The 17,126-nt window shown below is 34.3% G+C and overlaps 1 protein-coding gene across 1 annotated transcript in view; it reads left to right on the top strand.

Moving 5' to 3' along the window:
* The first annotated feature begins 917 nt into the window (after window positions 1-917).
* Lrrc39 (leucine rich repeat containing 39) overlaps window positions 918-17,126 on the top strand; it is a 21,034-nt gene continuing 4,825 nt past the window's right edge. The window contains exons 1-7 of the mRNA XM_076863297.1: window positions 918-1,042; window positions 5,192-5,384; window positions 9,392-9,497; window positions 10,809-10,965; window positions 11,647-11,783; window positions 15,494-15,639; window positions 16,750-16,902. Coding sequence (XP_076719412.1) covers window positions 5,272-5,384; window positions 9,392-9,497; window positions 10,809-10,965; window positions 11,647-11,783; window positions 15,494-15,639; window positions 16,750-16,902 — 812 coding nt within the window. The 5' untranslated portion in view covers window positions 918-1,042; window positions 5,192-5,271. The remainder of the gene's footprint in view (window positions 1,043-5,191; window positions 5,385-9,391; window positions 9,498-10,808; window positions 10,966-11,646; window positions 11,784-15,493; window positions 15,640-16,749; window positions 16,903-17,126) is intronic.

Here is a 17,126-nt window from a genome sequence, read left to right as displayed (position 1 = left end):
AAATGTCTTCTTTGATATGCAGATGCTGATCCAAAATGGGGGGAGGCTAGGAAAGAATGAACTTTCACTTTTCTCTATCATTTATAATCTCTATTACCCTACTAGTATTTCAGCATCTGTCAGCATGTATAACTAATTAGAACAAATTTAAAAAAGAAAGAAAGAAAGAAAAAGAAATCTAGAAGAGGGTAAAGTGGGAAGACCAGTGAAAGAAAGTATAAAGCAAATTAAAAACATAATGTCAGAAAGAAAAAATATTGGGGGAAGATTCATTATCTTTTGAATTTTGTTCCATGTGCATATATAATTAAATCAAAAATATATAATTTTTCAGAAACTAGAATTAAATCTTCTCTATGAAAACTAAGAGATAAAAGTTGAGAGGTAATTGAATTTGAAACCTCCAGGTTGGGGGTAGGGCTCAGAGGTCAAGAGAATTCTTAGCATGCTGGGTTCAATTCCCAGCATCTCATTCAACCTAAAATGACCCAGCAGAAGTTTAGGGGTCCTCTGTTATGCAGGCTCATCCACACATTCATTTTTCTTTTTTCTTAAGCACAGCATCTGCGTCTTTAATTAAAATATTTACAGAGCTATTGTTAGTAGGTAGGATTTTTGTTATGCCACACACCTGTGTATTTCCTAGTTTCTCTTCTTGAAACAGATTTATTAAGTTCTATTAAATACTTAAGATGTGTAACTAATGAAAAGTGGAGGGATTTCAATAGAAATTATTCTTAGGAGCTTAGAAATAGTTGTACCTGGTAGCTTTACAATGTTGGAGTAGAGCATTGTGCAGTTTCCTGAACATACTCACATTATCAGTTGATCCTCTGCACAGAAGCCCCATGTGATTCTTGCTATTCTCAGCTTTGTCCATGAACTAAAATTAGAACTAGGCTGACATTACACTTCATTTGGTTACAGCCTGATGGTGGATTTTAGTCATTTGGAACCACACGGAAAAAATTCACCCCATAATCTATTCTTCAATGATAATCATTAACTTTGGGCATGACAGCTTCAGTGTCCACCAATGATGGTAAGTATTTTTCCATTTTCCAAAAAACATTTCTTCTCCATTCTTTATTCTATCTCAATAGAGTGCTGATGATGACTTTGTGTGTGTAATTGCCGCTTGGGATTGAATTTAAGTATTAATTGTCCTCCTTTGGAAGATAGGTTCCCCTACAAGCTGGAAGCATCTCTTCTAGGATGGTATTTCTTTTGACTTTGAGAAGCCGACCCTCTATCATGTCATTGCCATCCTTACCTCACTGCCATGCTGTTCTGTTCCAGTAATAACCAAGGCAGAGACCACTGTTTTGTGTTAGAGGCAGAAATGCAAGCATTATCATTGACTTGTTTTCCTTTAAGGGAAATTGGTCATTAGATGAAAATCAAATGACCAAAATTTAAGAGCCAAAGAGGAAATGAATTAGCAAATGACTAAACAGTGATATGTGTGTAGTAAAATTCCTACATACATGCAGATAGCTGGGATTTTAAAATATTTTTAATATTTGATATTATTTAAAGTATTTACCAAATACTTTAAAATGTGAGACAACAAATTATAGGTGATATGACCAGATAGTTGAATTACCAAAAAAAGATTTCTTTCTTTCTTTCTATTTCTTTTTGTTAAGTTTTTTTAGTTGTAATTGGACACAATACCTTTATTTTATTTATTTATTTTCATGTGGTGCTGAGGATCGAACCCAGCACCTGGCATGTGCTAGGTAAACGCTCTACTGCTGAGCCACAACACAGCCCCACCAACAAGATTTCTTGATGACAAAATGTTCTTGCAGTCTGTTCCTTGTATTGCTTAGAAATGGGGACTCTCCTAATAAATTTCTGAATACTGTTAATTACATAGCAATCCTGGCTTTTTTCTTCTGTAATACAGTCCTTCTCTCTATCTATCTATCTATCTATCTATCTATCTATCTATCTATCTATCTTTCTGTGTGTCTCTCACACACACTGCATAATTTTAGTTTAAAAATATCAGTAATTTGGAGCCAGTTATGATGGTGCATGCCTGCAATGCCCACAACTCTAGTGGCTGAGGCAGGAGGATCGCAAGTTCAAGGCTAGCTTGGGCAACTTAGTGAGACCCTGTCTCAAAATTTAAAAAAATAAAAAGAGATGGCAATGAAGCTCCATGGTATAGCACTCCTAGGTTCAATTCCTAGTACCATAAAAAAATCAATAATTTAGAAAAGATTAACAATGAAAAGCAACATTGTTTACCCCATTTCTCACTATTACCATCCTGCTCCCTAGAAGTAAACATTGTAACCATTTTGGGATTTAATTTTCAGGGATTATTTGCAAATTTCCCTTTTTGAAGTTAGATACATGCTGTTTCTTATTGATTTCAGGCATTACCTATGGAGCTTTATTATGAGATGATGATTAAGTTCCCTTATACCCCATAATGTGATATTTTTAGTGTCTTTCTTGATTCCTTTTTCTTACTGTAAATTTTGTTTGTTTTGTTTTTTATGAGACAGGGTCTCACTATATTGTCCAGGCTGGCCCTGAACTCCTGGGCTCAAGCCACCCTCCTACCTCTGCCTCCTGGGAAGCCAGAACTACAAGCATGTGCAACCAAGATGGCTTTAAAATGTTTTAATATCAATGTAAAAGGAGACCAGAGTTTTACAAGCAGATTTTAGAACACTAATACTCATTTCTAAAATGATGTCTTTTCTTTTTAGAAGCCTCAATGTGAATATCTATAAATCTTACAGAACATATTTGTTCCATTTTAACATCTATAGCTGATAAACATGTACTATAATTTTCAAATCAAAGGCCTCTAGTGGAAACAGTCAAGTTAAAAATGAAGTGTTTTAATTTAATTTTTGGTCTTGAAATCCAGCAAGAGATCCCCTTTCCCCTCACAGTTTAGAAAAAAACACTTCCAATTCCTTTCTAGAGGACTGGTGGTGTTGACAGCTTTTAATTCTCATTGTCAGCCTCTAGACATCCCTGGTTCAGTTTATGTATATTAATGTCACAGTTCCAGTTGCTGAAAATGCCCCATGATTTTCTTCACTTTATTACAATTTGGTATGGCACCTGTCACCAGGGCACAGTGTGGGAAAAGAGCCACCAGGAACACAATGGACTGACTGCAGAGTTAGCCACACACCCTGGGTCTGTCAACTCAGTGAGGATACTAAGGGAAATATAAAATTCTAGGAGGCATGCTTTTTTCCCTCTTTATTTTTACTATTTTGAAAAAACACTGCTTAGAACATTCTTGTTCATGTTTCCTAGTGGTGACATACCCTTCCCCATTAGGGATTGCCAATGAGTGGAACTGCTAGATCATAAACTGCATATTCTACTCCAGAGTGATTAAGAATATGTAAGAATTTATATGACTCAAATTTCCACTAGCATTTGGTGTAGTCAGTTTTTTTTAGTTTTATTTTTTAGTTATACTTGGACAGAATACCTTTATTTTATTTATTTATTTCTATGTGGTGCTGAGAATCAAACCCAAATGCCTTGCATGAGCTAGGCAAGTGCTCTACTGCTGAGCCACAACACCAACCTCAGTCTTTAAATTTGATTACTCTAATAGGTGTGTGTGTTGGTATATTATTATGGTTTTAATTCACTTTCACAAGGTTGAACAAAATTTCATGTTTTTTTTTTTTTTTTTTTTGCTGGGGGTGGTGGGGTCTGCCTTTTAGATTTCGTCTTTTGAATTAACTGTTCAATTGTTGACTTTTTTTCCCCCCTTTTGATGCTGGAGATCAAATCCAGAGCCTTATTCATGTTAAACATGCACTCTACCACTGAGTTCTGCTCCCAGCCCTGTTGTCTTTTTAAGTTGATTTTTAGGAATTCTTTACCCATTGTAGATACAGCTCATTTGTGGTGACATGTGCCACCAATATCTTCCCCACTACATGGTATTCCTTTTATTCTCTAAGTGACATCTTTTAATAAAGTTCATAATTAATATAGTCCAATCTATCAATCTGTTCCTTTAAGGATATGCTTTGTATTCCATTTTAGGAAGTGTTCCCTAGAGTGGGATGTAGAGCACTTGCCTAGCTTGTATGAGTCCCTAGGTTCAATCCCAGCACCTGGAAAAAAAAGTATTACCTACTTTAAGGACATATATCTTATATTGTCTGCCCAAACCTTTATGTTTTGGGAGACTTACACTATCACTTATAGAGCTATAATACATCTGGAATTAAATTTGATTATATATGTATTTTCAACTGTCCAAAAAAATCATTCTTGCAGCATTCTGCAATGCTCATTTATGTATGGAATCTGTTTCTTGTGTTCCTTATTCAATTACATTGATCTGTTAGTGCACTGAACCAATGCAACACTTTCTACTACTAAAGCTTTAAAAGAGTTCCTGATAGAATAAATCCTCCCACTCTAGTTTTCTTTGTCATGAGTATTTTGGCTATTTTGTATGTTTAGAATTGTTATTAATATTAGAATATGAGAGTCAAGGTAGCCCTCTTGGTTTCCAGATGGGGTTTATTGAGACTGTTTATAGCTCAATTTGGAAATATCTGATGTTTTTACAATATTGAATCATAAATATGATGTAGAACTCTTATTTAGGTCTTCTTTAATTTCATTCTATTTTTTAGTTTAGTGTGTAGAGGTTGTACCCAGTCTGTTTATTCTTGAGAACTTGGTTTTTTGCACTATATAAAATGGTATCTTTAAAAAGTTAATATCTGCTTTGCAGCTGGGCTCAATGGCCCACATCTATAGTACCAGCATTCAGGAGTCTGAGACAGAAGGATTTCTTGAGTCCAGAATTTTAAGGCCAGCTTGGGCAACACAGCAAGATCCTGTTAAAAAACAAAAAGGAATATGGACTAGTATACTAGTTTTGGGAACTAGAAAGTGTCCAGTAAATACTAGGTATTATGATTATTACATTTTTTTTTTCAGTACTGGGGATTGAACCCGGGGTCTCATGCATGCTATCTACCACTAAGCCACGTCATCAGCCCTTTTTATTTTATTTTGAGACATGGCCTCACTTAGTTTCCCAAGCTGGTCCCAGACTTGCAATCCTTCTGCCTCAGCCTCTAGAGAAATTGGAATTACAGATGTGAGCCACCACACCCCCATCAATGAACATTTGAAACACATTGCTTTTTTTGTGTGTGTGTGATCCAATTAGGTCCTTTCTGAGGTGGCATCTGTGATTCAGCAGTTCAGAACTTAATGAAGCTGATGACTCTATGACAATGTGGAGAAATCATGACAGAAAATGTGGTTTGTGCTGGGGCTGTTAATGCTGTAAAAGAAGTGTGGGAAAAACGAATAAAGAAACACAACGAAGATCTGAAGCGAGAGAAGGAATTTCAACACAAGTACTTACTATATTTACTATTTTGGATTAGTGAAAATTCATAATCTCATCATTATAAAAAACACTTATGAAGTGCCTCATTGTTGAATTTTGTAGAGATTTTTATTTACAGAATGTTCAAAATATACTTAAATACCTGACTCAATTAAATTCTGCCTATGTAATGAGAGTTACAAAAATAATTTCTGTGTGTGAGAATAGTAGTTATACTGTGCCCTCATAGGACTCTATTTAGCATTCATTAAGGTTTGATTAATATCACTTGGTCTAATTGTTAGGCTTGTTTTGTGCAGCATTAATCTTTTAGGGTCTAAAAAAAACATCTGGCAGTAGAAGGTACTACTTTTTCCCACCTACTTGAGTGGCTGTGAGTTCCAGCAGGATCATCTAATACCTTGATTGGGGCAATCTTTAAATAGTATGGCTCTCATTTCCTCTGCCTCCTTGATATCTTACCTACTTTTCTAATTGATTGTCTTGAAAATATTCTGCTAATCTTTCAGAAATAGCCCATTTCCTCATAGTAAATTATATAAAAATGATATAATTGAATAGCTAGCATTATGCAATTTGTGTCAACTTGCCACACCTATCTTCCTATGAGTTATTCAGAACCTTCATTAAGTTCTGAATAGCTCATAGGAAGATGAGCTATTAACTAATTAGAAATTTCATGCAACTGAGAGATTAGAACAAACAGACTTTATTAGAAGTATTTTGCAAACCTAAACACATAAAGACAGCAAACATTATATTTGCAGGGTTTTTGTTTTGTTTTCTATTCTTTAAAACCCTCACTGAAAATCAGTTAACACACAAAACTTCAAAAATTCTCAGATGTCAAGATATTTTTGGCAAATAAATATACAAATTAATTAAACCTTATTTTTTGATGACTGCTTTTTAAAAATTATGTACTTTTTAATAGGCTAAATTTGATTCTAAACTTGATTCTAAATTTGATTCCTTTGCTTTTTCATATGTGAAAAAATTTCTAGGGGCTGGGGTTATGGCTCAGTGGTAGAGTGCTCCCTTAGCATGCATGAGGCACTGGGTTCAATTCTCAGCACACATAAATATAAAATGAAGATATTGTGTCCACCTGTAACTAAAAAATAAATATTAAAAAATTTCTAGGATACAAATAGAAAAATTTTTGCATCTTTTTGCTCACTATCTTTATAGTCAGCATAGTATATGCATATTATTCTTATATATCTTATATATTCTTATATATATTCTTATATATGTTCTCAATGGATAAACTTTATTTTGTATAGTGCTTGCCTTGAATGTGTAAGGCCTGGGTTTGACCCCCAGTATGGTGACAAACAAAACATTAACTATCTAAGGATTAGTCAGCAGGAAAAAGCACATCAAATCCACAATGTGATACCATTCACAATCACTAGATGGATATAATAAAAAGTGGGCAATAACAAGTACTGGTGAGGGTGTGGGGAGATTAGAACTCTGATACACAGATGGTGGGGGGGTGTAAAATGGTATAGCCAATTTGGAATTTAGTTTCAGTTTGGCAGTTCCTAAAAAGACTAAACATAAAGTTACCATATGACCCAGAAATTATGCTCCTAAAGATATACCCAAGAGAAATAAAAACATATAATCTGTCAAAGGAAAAAAATTACAACAATTCAAAGATCTTAATTGGCTTCCTTTTTAATTCTAGAATTAGGCAACATTTCCATAAAATTCTGTGTTCTGAGGGACTGAACAGAAGAAGTTACTTTTATAGACAGAAAAGGACTGAAAAAAGCAAAAACAAAGTTACTTTCAAACTTTGTTTCTAAGTTGTTTTCTCTGTAAGACAGGAAAAGGAAGATAGAACAATAGAAAATTAATTGGCTAACATTGGATTATTTCAAGTTACCTTCTTTGTACAAGGAGGAAGGCAGAGAGAACTTCACTGCCATTCTAGGAAACTGAATGGAAAGTTGGCTGATAACTTTCTCTTCTGATTTCTTGGCATGGTCAGATAACAATTTAGTTTCTGTTTTGTGAACTGGAACCTTAGCATGGGTGACTTTATTTTGATTTTTATTCTGGTTTTTTGGAGCTTAATCCAAAATAATGGCCTCATATCTGGGCATGATGACTGTAATTCTAGCTAATTAGGAAGCTGAGGCAGGAGAATTGCAGGTTCAAGGTCAGCCTCTGCAACCTAGCAGGACCCAATATAACAAATAAATTAACAAGGACTGGGGATGTAGCTTAGTGGTAGAGCATCCCTGGATTCATTTCCCAATATAATAATAATAGCCTAATAACCTCCCCAAAATTTTAATAGTTCACACAAAAACTTATACACATACATTTGTAGTACCATTATTCATAATAGCCAAAGAATAGAATTATCCAAATACTAATCAACTGTTGAATGAACAAACATGATAAACTCATCTGATAAAATCATTCTGCCATAAAAAGAAATGAAGTACTGATACATGTTACAGCATGAATGAGCTTTGAATAAAAATATACTAAGTGAAAGATGCCAAACATAAAGACACACATTGTATGATCCTATTTATATGAAATGTGCAGAATAGGCTATTAGTAATTCCCAGGGAATAGGGAAGGGATATGGATAAGGAGATTTTTTGTTTAATGGTAAAGTATTTTGGATTTAGATAATGGTGATGGTTGTATAATGTGAATATACTAAAACCACTGAACTGTATACTTTAAATGATGCATTTTATGCTATGTGAATTATATTTCAATAAAACTATTATAAATAAAATTTATGAAGAATTATGGTCCTTATCAAAAACTTAGTACTGGAAGTATATCTCAGAGGTAGGGCATGCATTTAGAATGCAAAAAACTCTTGGCTCAATCTCTAACACCAAAACAACAACAACAAAAATAGTTCTACTGGACCTAAGTTCATCTACTCACCACTCAAAAGCCAATACTTGAGAGATGAGGAGGTGATGTGAAAGAAATCAGGTTTATTCAAGAGCCAACAAAATGGAAGATGGAGAGGGCTATCAGCCCCCATCCTCCTCATGAAAGACCATCTTAGGGAACTCACGTATGCAAAAAGACCTTTGTAGAGAGGGAAAGGATGTTCAGGGGGCAGTGGGTAGGTACTTGCTGGGCTGGGTCGTGATCATCAAGGGCAAGTGTCTCCTTTCTCCCCAACCCCAACTAGAACATTGCAATTGACCTTGGCTTCCTAAGGCTAGTTCCTATAATTTTTAAAAAAATATCTATTTTATTAGCTGTTGATGGACTTTTATTTATTTGTTTGTTTATTTATATGTGGTGCTGAGATTCAAACCCAGAGGCTCACACATGCTAGGCAAACGTTCTATCACTAAGCCCCAGCCCCAGCCCTAGTTCCTATAATTATTTAGATAAACATAACTTTTCCACAAGTTAAATTTTATAAAAATTGATGTTTTATGTTAGTTGATGCACAGGAATTAAGAATGGCGTATTATACATTCTACTGTTATCTCAAGGTCACCAGATATTCTGGGTTCTGAAAATCTAAAAAGAAAGATAATAATTTAGATGCTTTTTTTTTTTTTTTTGAATTTAGAATTCAAGGCAAGTGGAGGGGAAGTATCTCTACAAAGGACAACTTCTAAAGGATCAGCCACAGTTAAAATAAGGCATTTGTGGTACTAATCATATGTATAACTTTTGCTAAATAAAATCTCATCATGTTTCTAGATACCATTGAACCAATGGTTTTTTATTTTGGTTTATTTGGGTATTAAGGATTGAACCCAGGGGTGCTTTACCACTAAGCTATATCCCCATCCATTATTTTTTGAGACAGGGTCTTGCTAAATTGCCCAGGCTGTCCTCTAATTTCTGATCCTCCTGTCTCAGTCTCTGGAGTAGCTGGGATTACAGGATTACTGCACCTACCTTCCCAAGTTGTTTTTGATAGGCTATTTTATTTTATTTATCTGAAAATGAACACTACCTTTGTCATTATCTAAAAGTCAAAATGATTACCTGATCTCCTAGGCTAGTTCGGATCTGGGAAGAGAGAGTAAGTTTAACTAAGCTCAAAGAAAAGGTCACCAGGGAAGATGGAAGGGTCATTTTGAAGATAGAAAAAGAAGAATGGAAGGTAAGCTTTATAGAAGTAATATTTTAGTTTTCTACTTTTTGCATTTTGTGGAAGAGTTGAAAATGAATGAGACTGTGTAATTAATACAGGAATAATCGAAAATTCTTCCTCCTCCTCCTCTTCTTCTTCTTTTCTTACTAGAGATTGAACCCAGGGCCTTGTGCATGCTAGGCAAGCACTCTACCAACTGAGCGATATCCCCAGCCCACAATTCTAATATTAATAATACACCAAATGAATCTGGACAACATAAACAATAGAAACATCACATTTTTTTTTTTTGCAAAAATTCAATTTGCTTTAATCTTGCCTAAATTTAAGTCACATGTGATATTTCTTCTTCTAATACTAATAGGCTGTTTCTCATTTGCCATGAATGGATGACTATCTACCTAATGAAAATTATGTAGCTTTTCAAAAAAAAAATACTCAGTTAAAACTTCTCAAAGTGGAAATGAATATCAATTTATCTGTTAGGTGTATCTTCCAGTTCATATGCTTTTTTTCCCCTCCCTTGCACGTATGTGCATACAGATATACAGTGGCTTCATTATGTTAGATATACTTTAATTTTTTCAAGGGCTTCTAACCCTTCAGTGTTTGTTTTTATTGTCATTATTGTTATATATCTCCATGAAAACAAATGCTTACTGAAAGGTTGGAAGCCCTTGTAAAAATGATATATATTTTAATATTTTCTTAGTTGTTGAGAGACCTTTATTTTATTTATTCATTTATATGTGGTGCTGAGGATTGAACCCAGTGACTCACACATGCCAGACAATTGTGCTACTGCTGAGCAACAGCCCCAGCCCCAATATAGGTATATTTAACTTAGCTCCTTTGTTTTCTTTTCTATTTTACACTGAAAGAGAAAAGGCATAAAATTCAGAATAGTTCAAACTCTTAAAATTCCTCACTTAAAAAAATTCTATAAAAATTTTTATGAAATACTTCAAAATAGAAGTAAAAGGGACATTTAAATTATGAATGAAGATGTTTTCCGGATAGTCTCATTTTCAATAGCATATGTAGTCTAGGAAAGCCAGATATAACATGATCTTTAGGATAGACTTCAATGTATGTGCATAACTGACCAAAATGTATTTAATTGAGGTTGGAAGTTTTAGTTAAAAAAATAAAAAGCATAAAGATCTTAAAACTCAGTAACATAAAATACTTGGAAGTATAACCCATTAAGAGAAAGAAACATTTCTAAATGTTTTCACAAATTAAATAAAATCACACTTCAGGATGGTATAATACTAAAATAGTTTAAGTAATATGTCTCCATTATTTCTTTTACTTTAGAGTCTCCCTTCTTCTTTACTGAAGCTGAATCAGCTACAGGAATGGCAAATTCATAGAACTGGTTTGTTGAAAATTCCAGAATTCATTGGAAGATTCCAGAACCTTATTGTGTTAGATTTATCTCGAAACATAATTTCAGAAATACCTCGAGGAATTGGTAAAGATTACTTTTATTCTTCTGCTATTTTATCTTCTTGAAGATGTGCTTATTTTATTGTTTTTGATAACATGGAATAAATATATCTTTATATATCTGAATTGTAAGAAAATTTTTAAACATTTAGTCTAAATTGAAGCTTCTAGGGGATCCAAGCTACTGGATTTACTGAGGTGATTCAAGATGAGATTTCAATGTGAGCAAAATATCTTTTAAAATATTGTTCTATAGATTTTGAAAACAATATTACTGGTTTAGCTATTCCTCAGATAGGTTGGAAGCAATAAATAAAAATAGATTTGTCAAATAGAGAGCAAAATTCTCACATGGAAAATTGCTTAGGGTGTAGTTTCTTTGTTTTTATTGTCATTATTGTTTGCAGTACTGGGGATACAACTCAGGCCCTTGTGCATGCTAGGCAAGCCCCTTACCACTGAGCTACACTCCAGCCCAGGATGTGCATAAAACAGAATGAAAATAAGTTTTTGTTTTGTTTTTTTCCCATTGCACTGATAAACCTATCCATTGTTTAAAGAAGAGGCAGGATGCAGACTGGGAACAGGGAAGAATATAAGAACTCTGAATTTGCCAATACACAAATAATTTCTGCTGTAATTACTCAGTAAGGAAAATAGTACTTTATGTCCATCTTCTTTCTATTGTGTATTGTTTTTTTTGTAGGACTGCTCACTAGACTCCAGGAACTGATTCTGAGCTACAACAAAATCAAGACTGTCCCCAAGGAATTAAGTAATTGTGCCAGCTTGGAGAAACTAGAACTGGCTGTTAACAGAGATATATGTGATCTTCCTCAAGAGGTCAGAAAGCTCTAAATGCCTAAGATGTTATTTTCCCTCTACCGGAACTTTGCTTTTCAATTATGTGATTGTTAAAAATGAAACTAAAAAGAAAATGCTACAAATTTTATTTCAGAAAAATATTTAGTGAAGATTATTTCCTATTATTATAAAGCAGGTTTTTAATTAGAGAAAAATCTATTTAGCATAACTTATACTTCTGTTATTGTCACAGTGATACTGAAAGCTTGGTCCTTGTCCCTGAAGCTAATCCAATAACGAGGACAAGATTTTTGAGAAAAAAGAAAAAGGTTTTATTGATTTGCTGGCAAATGATAAAATATAGTGGACACACATCTTAGAGACTGTGATTCTAACTGCCAGGGGAACAAAGGACTCTAAAAAGGAGGATACAAGGGCTTTTTTTTTTTCCAAGTATCATTAGGAATAGATATAATTAGTTGTTCAACTTATATTCTTTGAGAAAGCTGTTTTTCCAGGTTCCAGACTGGCATTTCTTTATTGTTGGGGGAATGAAGCAGAAAGATTGATAGCAGCGGCTTAGGACAGGAATAATGTCACTCTTGCTTCCCCAGGGTTAGGGAAGAAAGAGGGAGAAAAGGGAGGGGGAAAATATATTAGTTTAAAAAGAAGCCACTAGTGGTCAAGCAACAAGGTTTATATTTAAAGCATAGGGTGGAATCATGTATGACAGTACTGAGGTTGTTTTTTGACTAGACTGTCATCTCCTTGAAGGCCAGAATAAGAGTTTTATTTATTTAAATTCCTAGAATTGGGTTGGGGTTGTGGCTCAGAGGTAGAGCGCTTGCTAAGCATGTGTGAGGCACTGGGTTCAATCCTTAGCATCAAAAATAAAAATAAAATATTGTGTCCACCTGTAACTAAAAATAAATATTAAAAAAATAAATTCCTAGAATTGAGGGCAAACCTAGGTTATTGTGGTTACTTAATAAATGCTTTTTAGAATGAATGATTATTATAAAGCACAGAAAATGTGGTGATAGAAAAACTTTTTACTAGTTGGTTTTTGCGACAGAGGTGAAGTGTAAGGCATGAATTCTAGGAAATCTATTTCTTGCTAGCTTCCTAGGCTCTTCAAACTTTGATTTGGCATGACGTCATTGCTTAAACCAAATTGATCAGATAAATATAAAGACATTTGCATTACTTTCTATATATTAATGCTCTTAGAACCAGCCATGGAAATGTCCAATGTCTTGAAAATAATCTTTATAAACTAATAGCTAAGAAAAATAATGAAGCCCAAACTAAAAATCTATTCTCTTTTCCCATTTATCTTGAGAGCATATTATACTTTTTCCACAAAAGTGAACATGTAGCCAATAATAACTTCTCTTGCAAGTAAAACATAGTATATATGTTTCATAATATAATAGTTGCATTTAATGAAACATATGCCCTTCCATATGATGAAAATTATCACATGGAAAATTTCTTTACATACACAGAAAGATCAGTAAATCTTTTTTTCTAATCCTTGTGACTTTGTTTCTAGGATTGGCTGTCACTAACAAGCTGTGTGAATTTATGCATGTCTATAAACCAGTTTATCTTAGTTTCTTCCCTTTAGGAGACTGGTTATATAGGAATAAAAATATTGAGCTGGGATTGTTCCATTCCAAAGTGTGGCCTTTAAGTAATTCTATGTTCTTGGATACACTTTACACTTTAGATCTCAGTTTTCACATATGCAAAATTAGAATTGTCATATTATCATTACTTTATTTTCTTTTCAATCATCTAAAGTCAACGTTTTATTACTACTGAAAAATCAGCAATTGGAGACTCATCTGTCCTATTTTTTTTTTTTTTTTTTAAACTTTTTTTTTTTTTTTTTTAATATTTATTTTTTAGTTTTCGGCGGACACAACATCTTTGTATGTGGTGCTGAGGATCGAACCCGGGCCGCACGCATGCCAGGCGAACGCGCTACCACTTGAGCCACATCTCCAGCCCTGTCCTATTTTTTTTAATACTTATTTTTTAGTTGTAGTTGGACACAATACCTTTACTTTTATTTATTTTTATGTGGTGCTGAAGATCAAACCCAGGGCCTCGTACATGTTAGGTGAGCACTGTACCACTGAGCCACAATCCCAGCCCTGTCCTATGATTTACACACTGTTTACATATAAATATGTAAATGCTAATGTCAAAACAATCTTTTTATATGCTATTTGAACCATTTGGAAATTTATGAAATGTGATGACAGATTTTGAAAATGTTTATTTGGGACTTGAATTCTAAATCTGGAGAAACATCATCACCTACTAGACAGAACCTCCTGAGTTTTTGTACAATTTACAAAACATTGTATTTGTGTACTTTTTGTTGTGGTACAGATATTGCAGAAGAAATGAACATGCCTCAAGAGAAAATAAAACATAGCCACTTCCCACAAATGGATAATATTTTTGTAAAAGTCAATGAAATTCTTGCATATTGAAACTTCCACTAGAATGTAAAAAGAGGAAGAAATTGTGTGGTTTTTAATTCCTTAAAATCTTGAGTTCTCTTCATAGATCTATCACTCCTGGTTATATGACCTGTTTGAGACATTTGATTCACAATGAAGCCCAAACTAAATGGACATTCACATCGTTTGGTTGATGTCAGAATTAGTCACTTGTTGCTGGGGTTGTATGCCTGTAATCCCCCTCAGGAGGCTGAGGCAGGAGGCGTGAGTTCAAAGCTAGCCTCAGCAATTTAGTGAGGGTCTAAGGAACTCAGGGAGACCCCTTCTCTAAATAAAGGGCTGAGCGTGGGCCGGGATTGTGGCTCAGCAGTAGAGTGCTCACCTAGCACATGCGTGGCCTTGGGTTCAATCCTCAGCACCACATAAAAATAAAAATAAATAAATAAAGGTACTTTGTCCAACTACAACTAAAAAATAAATATTTTTAAAAAAGGAGCTGGGCATTTTTACCCTATATACATGTATGATTACACTAGTGGAGTGACTCTGAACCATGTACAACCAGAGGAATGAGAAGTTCTCCTCTATTTGTGTACTATATGTCAAAATGCATTCTACTGTAAAATAAATTGGAAAAAAAAAAGGCTCAGTAGTTAAGTGCCTATGGGTACAGTGGTAGGCTCGGTGTCATGGCACATGCCTGTAATCCAATTTGATATTTGACATAAATAAATATATAAATCATTACACACAAACTTTCAACAAAGAAAACTGTTGTTTTGAAGATTAAGTTTCCCCATATAATTCTCAACTACTGAATGAAATGAAAACATGATACTAAATAGTTACCCTCACAGTGGGGAAAAAACTTTTACCACACAGGCCTTGTTAACTCTGGAACTAGATTATTGTGGAAGATAAATTTTCTTTGAGTAGATGCAATTTCTTTCTTCTTTTCTCCTTTATTTGGACCTGGGGATTGAACCCAGAGCCTTGCACATGCCCTTCTAGAACACACTCTACCACTGTGTGGAATTATATCCCTAGTCCCAAATAGGTACAATTTCTTTGAGAGTTTTTCATATCACTGGCGTTTGTTTATTCAGCTTTATTTTTATTTTTAGTTTGTTCCGGCCTACTGTGCTTAAATTTTTTAAAGCCCAAGTGCAATACAAATGTTCATTGATATGATGTATCTCCTTTACCAATGTGAGTCTTCTAGGAATTTACATTGTAGACATTTATTTTGAAAAACCTTGCTTTCCTCTTCAGCTCAGCAGTCTGTTAAAACTTACTCACCTTGATTTGAGTATGAACCAATTTACTACAATCCCTCCTGCTGTGTTGAACATGCCTGCCCTTGAGTGGCTGGACATGGGAAGCAACAGACTTGAACAACTTCCTGATGCCATAGAAAGGTAAAATGAGTAACTTTTTATGCTACTGACAAATGCCTTAAAACCATCTGTGAAAAATAGGAACTAACAAGACAAAGGAGATGCCAAGTATAATCAACCAGAACAGATCCATTTAGTTTGAAATATGCTGTCTTTAAACAGATTGTTTCATTGATTCTAAATAAGTGAAAGAAATTTGATGCTGGCCCATTCCATGCTGTTAACCATTATGCATTAATGCCTTCTTCTGAAGAAGCATGTTAATATTTTCTGATTTTCTCATAAGAGTCCAATAACAGCAGAAACTAAGAAAAATGAAGAAAACTAAAATATTTTTATTTCATTTTTACTACTATATGATATGAGAGCTATATGGTAGAGATTAATTCCACATGTAGTTTCTCTAATAACCAGGTAATCTAAAGTCATTAATCTAAGTAGCTGGGTGTGGTGGCACATGACTATAACTAGAGACTATGGAGATTGAGGCAGGAGAACACAAGTTCAAGGTCAGCCTCAGCAACTTAGCAAGACCCTGTCTCAAAATAAAAAGGAGTTGGGATATAGTTTAGTAGTAAAAGGGCTCCTGGGTTCAATCGCCAGCATTAAAAAACAAAACAAAACAAAAAAGAAAAAGAAAAAGAAAAGTATGTTGGTTAAAAGACATAGGAGCCACGTGTGGTGGTGCATGTCTGTAATCCCAGAAGCTCGGGAAGCTGAGAAAGGATTGGGAATTCAAAGCCAGCCTCAGCAACAGCAAGGCACTAAGCAACTCAGTGAGACCCTGTCTCTAAATAAAATACAAAATGGGGCTGAGTATGTGGCCAAGTGTCCCTGAGTTCAATCCCTGGTACTGCCTGCCCCTCCAAAAAAAGACATATTACAGGGCAGGGGTTGTGGCTCAGTGGTATCGCACTTGCCTAGTATGTGTGAGGCACTGGGTTCGATCCTCAGTACCACATATAAACAAATTAATTAAATAAATAAATAAATAAAATAAAACAAAGGTTAAAACAACAACAACAACAAAAAGACATATTACAAAAGAGGACATTTGATTTTTAAGATAATAAGAACTTAGTTTTTCATATTATATATGACTAATCACAGAAATCTCTTTTATTTCTTCAGAATGAAAAGTCTGCATACATTATGGCTACAACGGAATCAAATAACATGCTTGCCAGAAACAATCAGCAATATGAAAAACCTGGGCACCATTGTTCTCAGCAACAATAAACTGCAAGATATTCCACTATGCATGGGAGAAATGGAAAATCTGAGGTAAAAATTGTAAGATACAAAATGACATGTTCATTTCTGGCCACAGAACAAAGTAACGTACGTTGTTTATATTAATATAATTGGATCCTTACTTGTAAGAATGGATATATTTTTAAACAATCTTTGTCAATGTTAAAATTCTATAATTTCATGCTTTGGATTCATATAATACTGGAATGAATTATTCGAGAAAGATACTTGAAACTAAGTACTGAGGTTGATCA

Source organism: Callospermophilus lateralis, chromosome 7 (genome assembly GCF_048772815.1).
Source record: "Callospermophilus lateralis isolate mCalLat2 chromosome 7, mCalLat2.hap1, whole genome shotgun sequence".
Classification (NCBI taxonomy): domain Eukaryota; kingdom Metazoa; phylum Chordata; class Mammalia; order Rodentia; family Sciuridae; genus Callospermophilus; species Callospermophilus lateralis.
The sequence above is the reverse complement of the archived record's forward strand: the minus strand, read 5'-3'. Positions and strand labels throughout refer to the sequence as shown.